The following is a 21757-nucleotide window of genomic DNA, read 5'->3' on the forward strand; positions in this document are numbered from 1 at the left end:
TGTACTAGGCAGTGGTACTATTAGCTAATAACTCCTGAGGAAAAACATTTGAGATTATGCCTTTGAAAGAAATTAATCTAGACAAACTATTGCAATAGACACCAGGCTAAACACAAAAGAAGATTTGCACAAAATCACACACAGGATCAGATTGTGATCCTTGCTGTAGGATAAAATAGGGGAGTGAGGGGACACAAAGAGACCCCTTGCCTTCCCCCATGCTTCCTACCCATATTGAAGGGGGCAGTGCAGTGGGAAGAACAGCCACCCTCTAGCTACTACTCCCCATCCTGTACTGGTGGGCATGGAGTGCGGAGGGCAGGAGCAGGGAATGGGCAGACCCTTGGCACAGCTTACTTCCTCCACGGGAAGTCAGAATTGGGTCTGTGCTCTCAGGGGTGGTGCTAGGCATAAGCAGACTACGCAATTGCTTAGGGCCCCAAGCAGATTAAGTGGGCTCTGCTGTAGTATTACCCCCAAACAACCCTTCATCTTATTTAATGTGGACTTTTTAACAAGTGTATTCGTATGTGTTGTGTTGGTATATTTATTGGTTTGAGGAAATAATACAATTAGTGTTTTAGGGGGAGGGGCAAGGGCCCCCCAGAAAGATTCCTGCTTAGGCACCCCAATGGCCTAGCACCACTTCTGTGTCTGCTCCTGGGTCAGCACAACTGTGCGTTGCCCCATACTTGGGGCAGATCGTAAGATTGCCATCTAGCCCCCATGTTTTAATTTAGTCGAGTGCCAGCGTTGCCTGTTCATTTGCTGATGTGGATAATCCACTGATATTTGTCTTGATAGTTTGAGATACTTTCTCTTTAAAGTCTACATGAATCTGCTTACACCTGGAGGGAGGAAACTTATCATCCGCTATCCTGAACCATAACTGTTTTGTAAAGAGCAAAAGACACAACGATGACATTCGTCTGCTGTCATATTTGCCTTTCTTAGGCCTGGTCTACACTAACACCCCAATTCGATCTAAGGTACGCAACTTCAGCTACGTGAATAACGTAGCTGAAGTCGACATGCCTTAGTTCGAATTTACCGCGGTTCAGACACGGTCCACACGCGGCAGGCAGGCTCCCCCGTCGACTCCGTGGTACTCCTCTCGCTGAGGTGGAGTACCGCAGTCGACGGCGAGCACTTCCTGGTTCGAATTATCGCGTCCAGACCAGACGCGATAAATCGAACCCGGAAGTTCGATTGCCAGCCGTCGAACTACCACGGTAGTGTAGACCTGGCCTTAGAAAGGAATGACATCAAATACCACACTTTGTACTGCAGGATGAATGAGAGTATGACTTGGAATCAACAGAATGCAGTCAGCAGCTTTCCATATTGTTAGTGCAAGCAACCGGGAATAATAATTTGGCATTCATCACGTAGGAGTATCTAAATAAATCCACAGCAAAGTTTCTGGCATATCACCACAATCACATCAACCGCTGCATGGGATGACAGAGCTAACACGAGACGTGCTGGCTGCACTGTGCTTTCCAATCAATCATTGTTCTTATTGGGGCATATCCAGCTATTGATTTTTACACAGAACTCCCATTGACTTCAATGGTCGTCCCATGCATTGAAGGATGGCAGGATATGTCCTGTTGTTAGGACAACAAATCTGAACCAAACCCACAAGAGTATTTCTTGGTGATAAGTTACAGTCAATAACAAGGCCTTTACTGCCACCAATTGCATTCTCTGTTGGCCCAGACTTGTGGCCCATAGTTCCATTGGCTTCAAAAGGCTTGCGCAGGGGACTGCAGGATTCTGGCACTGTAGCTCACATTTTAGCATCGTTGAAATGAGAGAAATGCGTTGTGCAAATCTCTTATGAATGGGCGTTTTGCCATTAAAAATATTTCTACTGCTTCTTGCATGCAGGGACTGAGGCGAGGTTGGGTTATATTATTATGGGGGTATATCTCTCTGAATAGCATTCTTCAAAAGGATTTCTTAAAAAAAATATTCAAAAACACGGATGCCGAATATTTGTAATAATCCACAAGCCCCGTTAAGATAAATTCAAATAGTTTTTTTTTAAAAGTCCCCTTTCGATTAAAGTAGATCATCTGCATTCCCACATGACACATTTATGGACAAATCCCACCTTCCTATGATTATACAGGCGAGTCTCATCTTACGCGGGGGTTCCGTTCCGCGGTTAGCGCGTAAAGCGAAAACCGCGTATAGTCAAAATTACATTGAGCTGAATGGCGGGCGGAATCGTCTGCACTACAAGTACAGTATTAAAATTTGTTATTTTTCTCTCTCTCTCTCTTTTTTTTTTTGACAACCGCGTAAAGCTGAAATCGCGCATGTTAAATGCGCATAAGATGCGACAGACCTATATAGGACATTAACAGGAGCCCCCTGTGAGGACCCAGGGCAGTATTGTTTTTTTTAATATATTGTGTGGGGATGCAGCCACAGGGGGAGCACAATACATCTGCAAAGGATGCAACTCTGGTGCAAGCTGCTTGCACTCTTCTAGTGCAAAGGGTGGTGGGGTGCATCAGCATTGGCACCCCGGAAAGGGAAGGGATGCTTCAGATGGGTGGATGCAGTGAAACATTTCTGCTGTGTCATGTATCAATGTGTAAACTTCCATTTCATTAAATAAAGAACATGAGCAGCAACTTTTTGAGGGGCCCAAAGCGATACTGCAGTACATTTGTGCTATACTTAAGGCATTTGAATATGAATTGACAAGATTTGTGGGTTTTGACAAACTGCCTTGTAATCATAATCAAGTGATCGAAAAATAGGCGTATTAAGGCTCAGCCTGATTATTACAATTAAAATTCAAAATGTGTCTGTGCATCTATCCATCCGTCTTGTGGCTTTCATAACGTTACCGGAACAATAATTCTGCTCAGGTAGAAAAGAAACATTTCAAGATGCTTTACAATCAAATGACTTGGCAGTACCTTTATTTCACTGAAAGCAGTGTTACTTTTAATACTGTGCATTTAGCAATCTCTTTGCAATCACAAGTCTAGAAAGAGGATATAATCCTGAATGCTTACTACAGCAGCACATGAAAAGATCTTTAATCTACCTGTTCAGAATAATAACAGATCCAAATTTGCTATTGTTTGCTGGGGGGAAAAAACCCCATCCACAATCCCCTGGAATTGGTTACTCTGAATGAAAGCGCTAGTGCTTACCAGCTGTGTAACATGGATTTCTTTAAACTGCTGCCTCAATTATTCCTAAAACGATGGCTGACATTAATATGTCTCTTTTTGCTACCTTAAGAAGACCTGTGCATAAGCTCGAAAGCTTGTCTCTCTCACCAACAGAAGCGGGTCCAATCAAAGATATTACCTCACCCACCTTCTTTCTTTTTCCTAGTAAGTTACTATTTATTTGTAAGAGTACTAGAGTTTCCATAGCCTCCCCTGCTGCAAAGGATGTAAAATTAATTTAAATGATTACTCGTCTATTTCCATGTCTCATGTTTAGTCCAAACCGCCTGCAAGTGCACTTTTTCGGCAGTGTGCTTTCTCCTGGAAAGCAGTATAACGTATTGACTGACCCTATTGTCTGATTTCAGGGTTTTACATTTCTCAGCGTAAGAATGAATGCTTCCCTGATGTGTAGTTCCAAACAAGAGCTGCCTGCCAGTTATTGGCATAGCCTCCTATGACAGATAGCTCTGTCCCAAGGGACAACAGTAGGAGGTGGCCTCGGGCATGGAAACTCTGTGAGGGTCTTTCCCCAAATTGTTCCATTGCCGGGATGAGGTTTGCACACTCCACACATCATAGAACAAACTGAGGATTTGGCCCTAACACCTCCTGGAGTGATCATTAGATGCACAAGGCCATTTGAGAGTCTGTGCCTCTTCATGTGGCTCTCTCCACACCCCTACAGCATGCTGGAAGTGTGGGTCCATTGGATCCATGCAGCCAGGGATTCCCCAGTAAGGGGTAGTTTCCTAGTCTCGTGGGGGCTCTGTGCAAAATTAATGCCACTTACTGCTGCAGTGACTTTAAGGGGTGCGTGTGGGGAGTTATGTTTATGGAGGAGACAATTATATCTCTCCACAGCCCTTACCTCTCCCCATGCCCTGGGATAGAGCTGCAGAGACAACATACTCTCTCTAACATTCAGCTACGGGGGGAATCCCATGGAGATCTTGAGAGATCACAGTGACACAGAGATGTAAAGTATTCTGTGGTTTCTTATTATGTTCATATTGTATGTACTGAATCTAGCCAGTTTAGCACAAAATACGGCAGAGGAGAATCTTCTAGAGGCAAATCAAGCCCCCACCTACGCTTCTGTAGAGGTACCCCCTGAGAATAGGGGAATTTCTAATTGGGGAAGCTGAGGGCTGGCTTTGATATGGTCAGATGTTTCACCACATCATGAATCCTGCAGCAGGGGTCTATCAGAGCTATCGAGACTCCTTCAGCTACTGGGCTGAGGTAGCCCCGGTTGATATCTGAGGATTCCCATTTGTGAAGCTAGCACTGAAATCAGTGGGAGCCTTTCAAATGGGCTATTTGGGCTGGGTGTTAAGTCCCTGGATTTGTCTAACAGTGCTTAATTTAGGACCTTTATTACTTCTGGACCCCACATTAATTAATTAATGCCTTTTAAGGACAAGTATGAGATACAAGATGCAGGCTGTTCTTACACTAATGTGAGTCTGGCTAATTAAACTACGGATTTGCAGAGAATGGCTTTGCAATTCACTAACATGCTATAAGGAAGGTATATTGATTTAGAAAATCTATAATGCAAAAACACACAGGTTAAGCATTTTATTCTCCAGCAAAGCCTGAGTCACAGTTAATCAAATATTTTAATTGGATGTATCTGAATCACATAAATAGAGGTGGATAAAGGATTATGCTTGGACCTTCCTTTGAATGTCTAAAATTGTATCATGATGAGATAAAGAACTTTATCTTAACTCGCAGTCTTATCTCTGAATTTTGTTGCTTCAGTTGCTTTAAACTGCTCAGATATTTTAGCATTGTTTTATGATTCTACTTTCAGAAATCACACAAGGTAGGTTCCCTTAAAACCTTGAAATCTAAATTGGAAAATCCAAAAAACAAAGGACCATACACTTTCAAATCTTGCTGACAAGCACGGGAATACAGTGGTTAACATTTCAAGTGAGCAAAACAAACTACATTAACTTAACATTATCCACCAGATTTTCAGCCTAAGTCTTATCTCTTAATTTTGCCCACAGTATTAGCATCCATAATTGATTGCAGTGATTGTGCACTTATTTTGTGCATGAAACTTCACATTACTCCCTCAAGGGCTTGACTGGAGTACCTGCATTCCTATGTGTGTACTCAAATTGGCTGCATACCTTGGTTTGTGAGCATGGTCAATTAGTTGTATATGTAAAAATGGACACTCAAAACGTGAGGGCAGATTTAACTTTTTGCAGTTATACAATTTGCCAAGTGAAGGTACTGCTATAAATAACAGCATGTTAAAAATGTGCATACAACAATGCTGAAAATATATCATGATCTCAAAATGTAAACATCACAGATGACTCTATAGGTGATTTTATGTGCAGAAGTGTGACACACAATAAATAGCTATTTTTGTAATGAAAACCCAAAATGGAGGGTTATGGTTACATGTCTGCATCAGATGAAAACAATGATGTTCATAGAAATTGAGAGGAAGGATTCTCTTGTGATTAAGACTTGGGACTGGGACTCAAGAAACCTGGGGTCAATTCTCAGGACTGTCAGAGATTTCCTGAATGACCTTAGGCAAGTCACATAGACCCACTTCAGGAAAACACTTAAGCACACGGCACATCTTGTAACATCACTTAATAGTAAAGTCAATGGGAATTAAGCACATGGTTTTTACTCTGTGTTTGCATAGAGAGTAGCCCTATGGGGTGTGTGGAGTATTAAACTCTTAAGAATGAGCCTTTGAAAATTCAAATGTTGCATTTTATGAGGCTACTAGAGCTGGGCAAATACCGAAGAAAGCATTCAGGATCATACTGTGAATAACACCCACCGGTTCAGGGGCAGCTCTATGTTTTTTGCCACCCCAAGCACGGCAGTCACGCTGCTCACACGGACTCGGCCGCATTTCTGCGGGTGATCTGCCGGTCCCGCGCCTTCGCCGTACCTGCCGCCAAATTGCCGCCGAAGCCGCGGGACCGGTGGACCTCCCGCAGGCATGCCGCTGTAGGCTGCCTCACTGCCGCCCTCACGATGACAGGCACGCCACCCCCCCGCGGCTTGCCGCCCCAGGCACGTGCTTGCTGCGCTGGTGCCTGGAGCTGCCCCTGCACAGGTTCACAGAAATGATATTCACAACCCCTTTTATTGGCTATCCTCAATGTGCAATTTTATTATTTACAAGAATGTTTATGGAGGTTAATACTCTCCCTAGTTCAGACGGCCAGAACAAGGGCTATGCACCAGTTAGGTCACAATTAAACCCTATTCTGAGGATATAAATGGGACTTACATGCTACATAGGCCCTGTGGTTGCCTTTGGAACATAGCTGAATTTCACCTGGAAGGTGTGTCCTTTGTACATATTTGGTCAAGTGTCACACTGCCTTGTTATTGATACCAATGTAAGCATGTGTCCATGAGAATGTTTGGGACCGAGATGATATATTCAGTTCCCTTCCCATATATAAAAGTTTCAGCCATCCAATCAGGGAGCAGAAACAATAGCAAGTAACCTATAGTGGTGATCAACCACATAGCAAGCAATAGCCAAGCATAAATAATAAATGTGCTAAGTGATAGTTGTTTTGAATAAACTGCAAGTATCTGATGAAAATGCTTTACATAAAACACTTGTTGAATAATTTGCATTAACAAACAAATACACACAAATAAAACTCATTTGATTATTTGTGAATGGCAAAAGGGACAATGCGGGTGAGGTCATGTCCTTTACTGGACCAGCTTCTCTTGGCGGAAGGTACAAGCTTTCTGGGGAAGGAAGCAGAGACCTGAAGAAGAGCTCTGTATAGCTTGCAAGGTTGTACCTTCCACCAACAGAAGTTGGTCCTATAACAGATATTACCTCACCCACCTTGTGTCTTTCATATCCTGGGATCAGCTCGGCTACAACAACACTGAAAAAAGGGACTCAGTTCAATACAATAAATTGTTTGCTGTCAATAGAGCTTGACCTGATCCAACAGCTCCCCGACAAACCATATTTGTTTTTATTTAAAGGTATATAAAAAGAGACCTCATATTACAATTAAACAATAGGTGTCTCCCTTGTGACATAGGAAGAGGGCAATGTAATGCATAAAACTACCTGGTGAAATGAAAAATGTCCTCCACAGTTTCTTGTCACGAGTAACATCCCTAATTTCTCTGGTCATATTAACCAATCTACCTGCAACAGGTGGAACACGACGAAAATCTAGGATCCTGGAAGTGAAATAAAAGGGGCAGTTTACTTTTAAGATTCTTTAAACAACAGCAACAACAACAACAAAACCTCTGATAATTCCTGCATCTAAAAACATAATTGTGATGCAAACTAAAGAGGTACATTATACCCAGAAGGCACCACCTACATTTTTCTGTGGCCTTCATATTTCAAAGAGCCCCATCAAGTTTAAATCAGATCATCCATGGTGCATAGTATACATGCTCAAGATGTAATGTTAAACGTACTTTGTTACGAGTCCCAATTTAGCCTTATTGTATAAAGCATAAGAACGGCCATACTGGGTCAGACCAAAGGTCCATCTAGCCCAGTATTCTGTTTTCTGACAGTGGCCAATGCCAGGTGCTATACGATTAAAAGTATGGGCATACAATGTTTCATGAAAAAATTAAGCAATGTAAAATCCTAGAAATCTAAGGGTATGTCTACACTACGAGGGTAATTCGATTTTACTTAAATCGAATATGTGGAATCGATATTGCAAAGTCGAACGTGTGTGTCCACACTAAGGACACACTAAGGACAGTAATTCGACTTTGTGAGTCCACACTAACGGGGCGAGCGTCGATATTGGAAGCGGTGCACTGTGGGCAGCTATCCCACAGTTCCCGCAGTCCCCGCTGCCCATCGGAATTCTGGGTCGAGCCGCCAATGCCTTCTGGGTAAAAAAAATTTGTCGTCATCCGTCTGTCACTAACGCCCTCCCTCCCTCCATGAAAGCGCCGGCGGGAAATCAGTTCGCGCACTTTTCTGGTCAGTGACAGCGCGGACGCCACAGCACTGCGATCATGGATCACGCTGCGACCATCGCTGCACTTGTGGCCGTTCTCAACACCTCGCAGCTTATCATACACCTTTCCCTGAGGCAGATGCAGAGAAATCGGGCGAGGAGGCTACGGCACCGCCGTGAGAGCCTGAAGTCGGAGAGTGGCACAGAGCTGTCAGAAACCACGAGCCCCAGCGCCCAGGACATCACGGTGGCAATGGGGCATGTGGATTTTGTTGAACGGCGATTCTGGGCCCGGGAAACAAGCACGGACTGGTGGGACCGTATAGTGCTTCAGGTCTGGGATGAATCCCAGTGGCTGCGAAACTTTCGCATGCGGAAGGGGACTTTCCTCGAACTTTGTGAGTTGCTGTCCCCTGCCCTGAAGCGCAAGGACACCCGCATGCGAGCAGCCCTCACTGTCCAGAAGCGAGTGGCCATAGCCCTCTGGAAGCTTGCAACGCCGGACAGCTACCGGTCAGTCGCGAACCACTTTGGTGTGGGCAAATCTACCGTGGGGGTTGTTGTCATGCAAGTAGCCAAGGCAATCGTGAAGGTACTGCTCCCAAAGGTAGTGACCCTGGGAAACGCGCAGGTCATCATAGATGGCTTTGCCGCGATGGGATTCCCAAACTGCGGTGGGGCTATCGATGGGACTCACATCCCTATCCTGGGACCGGACCACCAGGCCAGCCAGTACATCAATAGAAAGGGCTACTTTTCAATGGTGCTGCAAGCACTGGTGGACCATCGGGGACGGTTTACAAACATCTACGTCGGATGGCCGGGCAAGGTTCATGACGCTCGCGTGTTCAGGAACTCTGGTCTGTTTAGACGGCTGCAGGAAGGTATTTACTTCCCAGACCACAAAATAACTCTTGGGGATGTGGAGATGCCTACAGTCATCCTCGGGGACCCAGCCTACCCGCTAATGCCCTGGCTCATGAAGCCCTATACTGGCGCCCTGGACACAGAAAAAGAACTGTTCAACTACCGGCTGAGCAAGTGCAGAATGGTAGTGGAGTGTGCTTTTGGCCGTCTCAAAGGGAGATGGAGAAGCTTACTGACTCGCTGTGATCTCAGTGAAACCAATATCCCCATCGTTATTGCAGCTTGCTGTGTGCTCCACAATCTGTGTGAGAGCAAGGGGGAGACCTTTATGGCGGGGTGGGAGGTTGAGGCAAATAGCCTGGCTGCTGATTACGTCCAGCCAGACAGCCGGGCCATTAGAAGATCCCAGCGGCACGCCCTGTGCATCCGGGAGGCTTTGAAAGCTAGGTTCCTGAGTGAGCAGGGCAACCAGTGACTTTTCAGTTTGTGGACAGAAAAGCTGAACCTGCCCCCGTTTCTTTACCCAGTTCATTTTGACTATCCTCTCCAGTTACATACCCCCTTCACCCCCTTCCCCTTCCCAAAAAATAAAATCATTTCGATTTTGTTAATGAACACCGTTGTCTGTGTTGCTGTTTTCGCGGGAATATTTTAAACCGGGGACGCAGACTGTGGCGGGGGGCGGGTTCAGTGTTCTGATGCAAATGATGCTTCTAAACTCCCGGAATGCCAGGCTCCGCACTGGTGGACTGGTTATTTCAATGGAGAACATGAAAAACACCTCCCAGACTGACCAGGGTAACCAGTGACTGCACTGTGTATGTGTCCTGATGCTGGACCTGACACCGCCTCTGTACCCTGCTAAAGGTCACTGTCCTGCCCAATTACCAAGCCCCTTCCCCCCCTCCAGACAGACTCTCCCTCAAAAGAACCTGACTGAAACAGTAATGGAGAGAAACAAACATTTTATTGCGAACCAGACATGAAACGTGGGGGGTGAAACTTGGACGGGGGCTTGTGTGAGGTGGGTAGGAAAGGACTTATGAAATTTTGGGGAATGTCAGCCTTCTAGTGCTAGAGCAGTCTGCAGGGGTTGACTGAAAGTTTTAACGGCCCTTGCCGCCCCTCCTTCTTTGGAGTTTGGGTGAGGGTGGTGTGGGACTTGGTGGCGGGTGAGGGCGGTTACAGATAGACTGCAGCGGGGCTCTGTCCTCCTGCCTCCGGTCTTGCAGAACATCCACAAGGCGCCGGAGCGTGTCCGTTTGCTCCCTCATTAGTCCAAGCAGCTTTTCAGTAGCCTGTTGGTCCTCCTGACGCCACCTCTCCTCCCGTTCCATGACTGCTCGGTGCATTTGTGACAAGTTCTCCCTCCACTGTGTCTGCTGGGCTGCCTGGGCTCGGGAGCATCCCATTAGTTCTGAGAACATGTCTTCACGCGTCTTCTTCTTCCTCCGCCTAATCTGCGCTAGCCTCTGGGAGTGTGCTGACAGGCTGGGTTGGGAGACAGTCGCAGATGTGTCTGTGTGAATTGTGAAAAGGGAGTGAATTCCTGAGACAGATAAATGAAATTGTATACAAAGAACCTAGTCTTTCTCTGTGAACAAGACCATGCACTGCACCTCTCACATGCGCACTCAGGACAAGGTCGAATTTTCGGCCGTCGCCTTCAGTGCCTGTGGACTTGCGGAGGTCTTGGAGTGATCTGAGAAGCGTGGCTGGAGACCTGAACTTCTGGAGCGGGCAATAATGGTAAGCCGCAGACTTGTGGCTGCTTAAAACTCCAGCAGTAGCACTGGCCTCCTTTCACATTGAAAGCAATGCCAGTCTCTGCTGCCAGCAATCAGGACAGCATCAACTCTGCCCCTGTCCCACCCCCTCGCGGCTGTCCCAGGGAAAGATCCCTGTATGCTGCCCCTCTCCCTCCACCGCGTGGCTGTAAAGCAGTCCCAATACTAACATTCCCCTCCCTAATTCAAAGCAGGGCGTCATGAGCGACATCACCCTTCTGAGGATCCCGGACACCCAGAGAGAACGCATGCTGCGGGAAAGCATGCAGAAACCGGGGCCGTATGCCGCCATGCTATGTCGGGCCATGATCCCGGAGTACTTGATTGTGGCGTGGAGGGGGCATGTCTGCTACCACGGAGGGCCCACTAAGATCGCCCTACCCCGGAACCTGATCAACAGGCTTGAGCTCTACCTCCACGAGACCTACGAGGAGTTCTCCTACGAGGATTTCTCGTCGATCCCCGGCCACATTGACCGGATTTTCGCGTAGGTGCACTGGGACTATGGAGTGGAGCGTCTTGGGCCTGGGAATCATGGAGTAACGGACATTGTGAAAATTTTTTAAAACACTTGGGACTAAATTGAGAAGAGCCTAAGACAGAGAAATCATGAAAACCCATTTGTTACCTTTATAAATATTCCTGTTTTGTACCTGATTATTTTTTTACTAGTTTACAGAACTTTTATAAATGTACATTGTTAATAGTATAAATATTACCGTTCTGTTTTAAATAAATGTTTACATGTTTACAGCACTTACTGCTTGATCCTTCCCCTGATTCTGTGTCCGGGGTAAGGGATGGGGACGGTTGGTACGGGATCTCGGTAAGGGTGATGAAGAGCTCCTGGCTGTCGGGGAAATCAGCGGTGCCAGCGCTGTCGACTGCCTCGTCCTCCTCATCTCCTTCTTCATCTTCCCCGTCCGCTGTCATGTCCGACGAGGAACCGGCCGCGGACATGATCCCATCCTCGGAGTCCACGGTCAGGGGTGGGGTAGTGGTGGCGGCCGCTCCCAGGATGGAATGCAGTGCCTCGTAGAAACGGGATGTGTGGGGCTGGGATCCGGAGCGTCCGTTAGCCTCTTTGGTTTTTTGGTAGCCTTGTCTCAGCTCCTTGATTTTCACGCGGCACTGCGTTGCATCCCGGCTGTAGCCTCTCTCTGCCATGGCTTTGGAGATCTTCTCGTAGATCTTAGCATTCCTTCTTTTGGAGCGCAGCTCTGAAAGCACGGACTCATCGCCCCACACTGCGATGAGATCCAAGACTTCCCGATCAGTCCATGCTGGGGCCCTCTTTCTATTAGATTGCACGGCCATCTCTGCTGGAGAGCTCTGCATAGTTGCCACTGCTGCTGAGCTCCCCTCGATGTCCAAAGAGGAACTGAGATTCAAACTGCCCAGACAGGAAAATGAAAATGAATTCAAATTTTCCCGGGGGTGTGGCTGGTCAGAGCATCCGAGCTCTGACTGCAGTCCAGAGCGTCAACAGAGTGGTGCACTGTGGGATAGCTCCCGGAGCTATTACCGTCGATTTCCATCCACACCTAGCCTAATTCGATATGGCCATGTCGAATTTAGCGCTAATCCTCTCGTTGGGGAGGATTACAGAAATCGATTTAAAGAGAGCTTTATGTCGAACTAAATGGCTTCCTGGTGTGGACGGGTGCAGGGTTAATTCGATATAACGGCGCTAAAGTCGACATAAAAGCCTAGTGTAGACCAGGCCTAAGATACAAGAGACCGGTTTGCCAGTCCAGTCCAACTGCTCACCAATGCAGGATTGTTCCCTAAAGAACGTTATCCATTGCTTTTTCACTCCTGTTTTGAGTGACTCAAGACATGGGGTTCCAATGTCTTCCATTGGTAACCTATTACCCTCATTCCAGGATATCCAGAGAGGCCCAAAAGGCCCCAACCCTAACCCTTGTCTGGGTAGCCCTAAGGGCCCCAAACCTAACCCTAAGCCAAGGAGGCCTATAGGCCCCAGCCCTAACGCTACACAGGCTCCAACTCTTACAGCAGGCCGGTATTCCTAAGGGCCCCAAATCTAATCCTAAGTAGAGAGTCCCAGGGGCATCAATCCTAACCCAAGAAAGGAAAGCATGGTGGGCCTCAACCCTAACCTGGAAAGCCCTACAGGCCCTAACTCTAAACTGGGGAGCTCTACAGACCCCATGTTTTACACTAGGCTGGGGATCCCTAAAAGAAGAGTCCTATGGGCACCAACCCTAACCCTAGGTTAACTAGTCCTACGGTATGTCTACATTGCAGCTTGGCGCAAGCTTCCTGACCTGGTGGACAGACCTGTGCTAGCAGGGCTCTTGCTAGTGCATTAAAAATAGTTACAGGGACATTGCGACACTGGTGGAGGCTCAGGCTAGCCACCCAAGCTCAGATCCAGGGTGTAGGATGGGCTTGAGCTTGGGTGGCCAGCTCAAGCCTCCACTGGGATGCAACATCCTCACTGCTACTTTTAGTTTGTTAGTGTGAACACCACTAATGCAAATTTGTCTACTGGGCTAGGAGGCTTGCTTCCAGATGCAGTGTAGACATATGCCTCGGGGCCCCAAACCTAACCTTAGACTAGGGTGCCCTATGGATCTCAACCCTATCCTTAGGGCAGGGAGTTCTAGGGACCCCAACCATAATTCTAGACTGGGAAGCCCTGGGGACCCAATGCAAACCCTAGATTGAGAAGTGAAATGAGACTCAACCCTTACACTAGGTCAGGGAGCTGTATCAGCCCCAATCCTACCCTAGGCTGGGTAGCCCACCAGATCCAAGGTCTGGGAGCCCTATGAGTCCCAATCCTGTACCTAGTTGGAGAAGCTTTACTGCCCCCAACCCTAACCTTATGCCTGGAAGCCTTATGGCCCTCAACCTGTCCCTAATCCCTACCAGCCACTACCATAATCTTAGCCCAGGAAGCCCTATATATTGCAATCCTAACCCTAGGATGGATAGCTCTACCAGCCCCAAACCCAACACTCTACCAGCCCTGACTCAAACCCCAGGCCAGGAAGCCCTACAGGCCCTGACCCTGACCCTAGGGTGGGCAGTCCTATGGCTCCTAACTCTAGCCATAACTCTAGAATCCCTATTGGCACAAACCCAACCCTGTATGTGGAAATTTTATGGGCCCCAACCATTATCTGAGGCCTGGAAGTCCAAGAGGTTCCAACCCCAAACCTTGATCTGGAAGCCCAACTGGCTCCAATCATTACCCTAATCTGAGATGTCCGATGGGCTCCAACCCCAACTCTAGCCCAGAACAGTCCCCCGGTCTCAATCCTAGTGTAAACTATGGTATCCAAATGGTCTCAAACCATCATCCTAGCTCCGATTGTCACTCATATCTGAACTTTAACTCTAGCCTGGTGTGTCTCATGGGATCCAACTGAAACCCTTTCCCAGGATTCCCTACAGGTCACTACCCTAACTCTACTATGCATTGTCCAAGAGACTTTCACCCTACCCCCTAGGCAAGAACATTTTATGGCCACCAACTCTGCCCCTAACCCAGGATGTGTAAGAAACTGCAACCCTAATCCTAATCCAGAAAATTCCATGGTCTCTAACTGTAATCCTAGATTACCAGTAAGCCCCACCCATAATCTCTGCTCTGGAGGCTAAATGAGCTCCATTCCAAAGGCTATCCTGGACACACAGATGGCTCCATCAGGGTCCAGCCCTAATCCTGTCCTAGACCAACCAATGGGCCCCATTCCTCATTGTAACTGTGCGCCTCGTTATGACCCTAATTCTGAACTTTGTGCACAATGGCCTTCAGCAGCCGGTCCCAACCCCAACCCTATAAAACCACCATCTCTTCTCCCCTCTCTGTTCATCATTTATTTTACTCTTCTCTGAGTGCTCTCCTGTTTATCAATATCTATCTCATATTCATGTGCCTAGAACTAATTGAAGTAGGAGAGGTTCAGTCATACCAATGCCATGTATCACCCATGACATGAGACCCTCTCCATATGCAACTCAAGATCACATTGTCATGTGTAGCATTAGAAGCTTCTCTTTAATATCGCCTCTAATTCATTTTGACCATTACTTTTTTCAGGTATCTTCCTCCCAAAGTAAACCTTTGTTTCTAATTATTATTCCCCAGTTTCATTCTGTTCCATTCATTTCTTCATGTCGATTGCTCACCCTTTTTATGTTATTTTCTATTTTTAAAGTAACTAAATTTTTGCCAGGCAGGAGGGTTTGGAATAAAATGCACATCACATTTATTTTTTCTTTTAAATATTATTTCGTTTTACTTACCTGTCCAAATGAAATGCTGCTATTTCAGCATTATGCCTTTCATAGTCTGAGAAATAAAAGAAGTCAGGCGGGGTTTCCTGTTCCCTGGTTTGCCTGCAAAGAAAAACAGGCATGACAAATAAGGGTTAGTATTTATAATGAGCAATGCTCAAAAATCAAGCCCTTTATTCAAAAGTTCAGTATTGGTTGCTTAATCGAAGGCCCTTAAAACTACTTCACGTGCGAATTATTCACCATACATTAATTTTATCTTTCTTACTTCTGTAACAAAATTCTGAATTCCAAGCCTAACCTCGTGCATGAAGGCTGCTGTCACAAGTGTTGTTCCACTCAAGATGCTCGCTCTATTTAACAAGATCTGTTTTATTACTCAAACATTTCATTAGTGATAGCAGTGAAGAGAATGTCATTTCATTAAATTATCATTAACTGTAATTATAAAATTTCCAAAAGTAATAAAATTTCGCTTTCATCTTTGGCAGTTGTGGAGCTGCTATCTAAAATATGACTCTTCTTTTGTATTACTTGGATCCAACAATGACATGTTTTCTTCATTTCAGAAGAAATGGAACCATTCCAGTTTGACTGCAATGACATATGTCACATTTCAAAGAACATTAACAAGACTGTGCTCCACAGAAGTGTCAAGAATTTGTTGTTTCTACATTTTAAGCACAAATAAAAACTGTTTTTTTTAAATCGAAAGATAAAGCTCAAACATCAAACTCTGCTAAAAACGGAAGATCATTACATGTAACATAGGGGCAATCTTTGGGCCCTGTGAAGCCAATGGGAGTTTTGCATTAACTTCAGTGGGTCCAGGAATTGGCCAGGGGATGAAATTCACCCTGTGCAGTTGACCAGCACAAGACCTATGCCTCAGTTAAGTTCCACTTATACCCTATTTGGAGGACTTAAATGTGACTTAAGTGTTGCATAGATCTTCTGTAGGCCATCTGCTTGGGGTGAATTTCATCCCAAGAAAACTGCCCTATTTATAGGCATTGTTTTTCTTTCTACAGTATTTGTACACTACAAAGTAGTCCATGCCTTAAATGAAGCATAACTGCAGACACGTAGAGACCATCAACATATTTATTTTCATGTCCCGTGTAGTTCAAATTGTGGCTATTTGTGGGCCATAAGCATGCCTACTGAGGGTACAATACTAGCACTGCAATCGTAATTTTCACACATGTGGTCCCCTGCTCAGCAGAAGTGCTGCAGTGTGGCAATCAAATAAGCAATCACTGCTCTCCACTTGCTCCTGTTGTTGCAAAAAGGGCAGTAAAGGATAGAAGCTAGAAGAGAGACCAGGACAAAATAAAAATAATGTTTTCCAAATAGGAACAAGGAAAAAGGTGAAATAGCCACAGGGACAAATAAAGTTGAGTTGGCTTATGGAACAGTCTATAATAAAGACAAAACAGCTAGGTTAGCTGCAGCCTCATTGTACTGTTCCATATCAAGTGTATGTTTTAACCTCAGTACTAGAGAAATGAATTTTGACTGTAAATTTCAGAAGAAAGAAATTAATATATTTCTATTGGGCAGAAAAGGATTTTGATTGTTTCTTTTTTTCTGATTTTAATAAATTTTGGTAACGAATTGAAAGAGAAAAAGACACATCTCCAGTATTTTGCAAAGCTTACACCAGTCACTCAATGCAGCTGATAAGCTTCAGAAAATATTAATAATTAGCTAATCAGTACCATCAGCTTTTTATCTTCTAGAGAGATTAAATATATCATGGTTGTTCCTTTAAAAAAAAAATCTTGATTGAGAAAATAAGTCCCAAATAAAGGGTAGATCTTAATCCTGAAAGTGCAACTATCCACAGAAAACCATCATAGTTTCTTACTGCTGCATATCTGACATATGGGGCGATCAACTCACTACATAGCTGCAGGAATAGTATATTATCACAAATTTCACTTTTCTATTAGCCCCTTGAAGCTCCAGGCAAAAGTAATGGATATTATTAATTGTAGAATCAGTACTTTTCTCCCTAGAGGCTTAACCTTGTTTATATGGGTTTCTGTTCTGTCATTATACATTTTCAAATGGCAATGCACCATCCTAAAGGCCATGATCTTGGATATGTAGAGGAGCAAGACAAGTGGTGGGCAACCTGCGGCCCGTCAGGGTAATCCGCTGGCGGGCCGCGAGACAGTTTGTTTACACTGACCGACTGCAGGCACAGATGCCCGCAGCTCCCAGTGGCTGTGGTTCGCCGTTCCCAGCCAATGAGAACTGTGGGAAGCGGTGGCCCATGGGATGCAGGTTGCCCACCACTGAGCAAGACACTCATGGAAATGCCCAAACGATTGGACAGGACACTGAACTCATGGCTAAGTCTGGACCCATGGCTAAGTCTGGTTACCCATACCTTTTAAATCTTGACTTGATGGCAAAAATAAACTACAGACACTAATTATTTAAAGTCCTGTTGACAGTCCAGCTCACCTGCTCTCTATATATACAGAAAAACACCTGATCAGCAGAAGTGACCAGCATGCATATTCTCTTCCTGTATCTTCACAGAAATAAACATTGGGTGCTTTTTGAATTGGGCCCTGATTCAATATAAATCAGAAGGAAGATTTTTCAAGTCCCAGAATTTCTGCAAACCTATGCAGAGCCAAGTTGGGGCAGGCATAGAAGAGCCCATTCAGGGGCCTAAGAATGAAACTCCTCTCCCAAACAACCTCAGCAGGGTCTTCAAATGACCTCAGTGTCCTCCCTAGCATCAGAGTTCCCCCAAGATCCTAGCATTCTCTAGTGACCTACTAGCACTTTATTGACCTTAGCTTGAAAGCAATTAGAAAACCCGAGCATCCTTTGGGGCCTGATCCCAAGCTAGAACCCACCTGGCATCCCGAAGCCTTCATCTCTGGTGACCTATTGTAATGTCCCGTGGTAGGAACTGACTACTGATACTTAAGAAGGAAATGACTACAATTCATATTGTAAACATCCTCTTGGGCTCACTTTGATATCCCTCAATTTTATTTAAACGCCTGTTTACAGCTAATTGCAGTACACACTAGCAACTGAAAGGTTTGTTGACAACTCCTCAGCCACCAATGAGCTGGATGCCACTCTATGTCTCTAGAGAAAGGTGTAAGAGATGCGATGTGCGTGACACTAGGTACGCTACAGAATTTAAAAGGCCATCTGCACCTGGCACCGTTTTTTGACAATGCTTTCTGAAGAACCAATGGTCAGTTCCCAGGGACTGTGTTTATCTGTGTTACAAAGGCATGAAACATCAACAGCTGCCCACAATTTAAATATTCTCCTTATTCAAGTTTGTATTATTTATATTTGAATTTATTTTACCAACTATTCAAAACCCGAACCAGTGTGACTATTATCTGGTGTGTGCAGTCAAATTGCTTGGCAGCATGGTTAGATAAGAATTCTCTGGGCCAAATTCTATTTGGATTTGTACAAGTGTAGAGTCAAAGGATCAAATTCAGCTCTCAATTACACTGATGAGACCCCATTTAGCCCTATGGATTTACTCTGGCTTTAGATAATTGTAAATGAGATCTTAATTTGTCGCCCAATCTCTAAGTAAAGTGTTGGGAAAGGAGTCCTGATTTTGAATCCGTTCCAGGTCAATTACAATATTACATGAAACCACACTTGACTTAATCCCTTCTGTAGCATGTTTTAAAGCAGAATTGCATTTTTAAATAAATGGGAAAAAAAAGCCTATTGTTTCTGGTTTATTAAGTGATGGTTATTGAACAAAGACTAGCTCATACAATGACAAAAGCAATTAGATATTTGAGCAAACAGACCAAGAAGGTAAGACCTCTGCAGAAGTTTAGACCTCTGACTGATAATACATTAAGGATAATGGCAGGAGCTGCTCAGTGCCAGCAATAAAATCGCACACCATCCACTATTTCAGGATCTACTGGTTGCGGAGAGTGGGAGAGAATTTCTGGCTGGTCTTCCTATTTTGCAAACAGTTGGAATCCAGTACTCCTCACTTTGGGGGAAGGTTTGACAGATTTCTATAATGACCGAATGGGAAGTTCTGGAGGAGAGACAGCTGGAGTTCTGCTCATACTGCATACAGTTAGAATTTGTTCAATGGCACTAGACCAAATGAATTACAACACTAGTAGAAGACAAATCAGAGCTAGCAACATTTGTAGAGGAGAACTATCATGAAAAACCAAAGCCACTGAAAATCCTGAACATACCTGGGAGAAAAATAAGAACAAAGCAAAAAGTGGAATTTTAAATTAATGGGAACACATACGGTTTTACATATGATGAGCTTTATCCATGATCTGACCTAGCAATTCACGCTAAAGAAGGGAATAACTAAAACCATTCAAATTAATGAATGCTTTCTGGGATAATCATGGAGAGCTGACTCCATTTCTATTATTATTACCATATGCTTTGTTGTTCAAGAACATTTTGACATTTGACATGACAATTTATATGCGAAAATATTTGCAAATCCCCCCAAATTTAAAAAACGTTAGCATACTCTTTTTTTGGTTTATAATTTTATACCTGAACTGCAATGTTCGTTGTTTCCTGTTCATTACTGGCAATTCATGAAACTCATCCACACATTAAGATCAGCAGCAAAGAAAGCTCATGCTCCAATACGTCTGTTAGTCTATAAGGTGCCACAGGACTCTTTGCTGCTTTTACAGATCCAGACTAACACGGCTACCCCTTCGATACTTGACATTAAGATCATAAAGCCATCTCTGGCTCGTTGGTGTTTTTCAGAGAAAACTTCTACAGAAACTAAATCTTTAGCCTAGTAATCTAAGGCTAGCTTCCAAGACCTCTCTCCAACACCTACCTGTTATCAGTAGTACTAAAATGCAGCACGCCTGTGGGTTCCTCCTCACCACTCAATAGAATTCCATCTACATGTCATACTTCTTCAGCACAGACTGCGGTAAGTTTCAAATCATATGCATAGCAGTCAAAAAGCAAGTTAGACATTACTGATATATATAAGGCAGGGGTAGGCAACCTATGGCACACGTGCTGAAGGCGGCACGCGAGCTGATTTTCAGTGGCACTCACACTGCCCAGGTCCTGGCCACCGGTCCGGGGAGGCTCTGCATTTTAATTTAATTTTAAATAAAGCTTCTTAAACATTTTTAAAACCTTATTTACTTTACATATATAACTAAACTATTGTTGTATTATAGACTTATAGAAAGAGACCTTCTAAAAACATTAAAAGGTATTACTGACACGCAAAACCTTAAATTAGAGTGAATAAATGAAGACTCGGCACACCACTTCTGAAAGGTTGCTGACCCCGATATAAGGACATACACAGTTTGCTGACCATCCAGAGACATTCCAGAAGCATCTTTGTATCCAAACAACTGTATTTTAACTAATCAAACTAATCAAAGGTCTTGTTGTTGGTTTATTATTATGGATTCAGAGGCCATTTCTTTTTAAGAAGGCCATGCTTCCTACATTTTTTTTTAAAGGAGCACCCAACAGGAATCAGCAGAATCAACTAAAAGGATTACAGAGGACCAGTGGATTACAACAGCATACATCCACAAGGTATCGATACGGCTGAGTGGCTGAGTACAGCGAACAGGTGTCTGGCTCCTTTTGTATGTCATACTCTGGTTTCAGATGAGAATCTGAGCTCTCCAAGGGCAGCGACTATGTCTAGCTGTTGTAGACCATCTAGCACAATGGGGCCCTTGTCCTGACTGGACATTACCACAATACACATAACAACAATAAGTATTTTGGCAGCAGAGAATGGGATTGTTTGGGGAGGAGCGGTGTTAATTCTACAGCAGCAGGACCAGTAAGAGACTTAACCGGCCAATGAACATGGATAAGAAAGTAGTTTGGGCTTTCTAACAGATAATTGGAGATTATCAGGATGTACCCACAGGTATCACTTCTTATTATTCTCTTTTTGAAAAGCGATGTTCCTTTGATATGTCTATTCCCATCCTCTGTGAAATATTTAAGATGCTCAAATCTTGTTTCCTCTTAACTGAAGACACTTTGGCATAACATAAATAAATACAATTATCAAATACAATTAATATAGTACTAAAATATGCCACTTAGTACTAGCTTGCTGTTTTACTAACCATTTTTCATGAACTTATTCTTCTGACTAGCTGAAGAAACAGAATGGAAGTCCAGTGATGGCTTGCCTTTTTTTCTTTGTTTCTTGCTTTTTCTTTTTCTTGTTGTTATGTCAAATTGGATTGTGCCGCACTGGAATCTAAAGTGCCCCGAGATAATCTAAAGCTTATTATTCTAAGTGAAGGAGGCAGCCGATAGAAAAAAGGATGTCTCTGAGGCAGCTGCAGTCCTTAGTAGGGCACTTAAATTTTGCATGCAGTCATATCACCAGGGAGAGCTTTCTATCAGCATTTGGCATCAGCTAGAGCAGGTGGAAAAAAATGCCACTTAATTTTATAATACATTTTAGGGGCTTAGTATGTCTTTAGGAAGATAAATGATGTTGCTAATGCATTGACATCTACAGTAGCAAAGATATCTGGCGCCTATTTCCAGCTCCTTATGGAATCTTGGCAGCTGATAGCTTTGGCTTTATCAAAGCATTCTGTTACAAAGAGCACTCCTAGGGACTATCCGAGCTGTTTACAAG

General features: G+C 44.4%; 1 protein-coding gene across 1 annotated transcript in view; it reads right to left on the minus strand.

The window, feature by feature from the left end:
- FAM20C (FAM20C golgi associated secretory pathway kinase) overlaps positions 1-21757 on the minus strand; it is an 89237-nt gene that overhangs the window by 11327 nt on the left and 56153 nt on the right. The window contains exons 4-5 of the mRNA XM_026650672.1: positions 15106-15198; positions 7303-7418 (exon numbers count right to left, since the gene is read on the minus strand). Of these exons, the coding sequence (XP_026506457.1) occupies positions 7303-7418; positions 15106-15198 (209 nt within the window). The remainder of the gene's footprint in view (positions 1-7302; positions 7419-15105; positions 15199-21757) is intronic.

This window comes from Terrapene carolina, unplaced genomic scaffold, assembly GCF_002925995.2.
Source record: "Terrapene carolina triunguis isolate 2854851 unplaced genomic scaffold, T_m_triunguis-2.0 Scaffold93, whole genome shotgun sequence".
Classification (NCBI taxonomy): domain Eukaryota; kingdom Metazoa; phylum Chordata; order Testudines; family Emydidae; genus Terrapene; species Terrapene triunguis.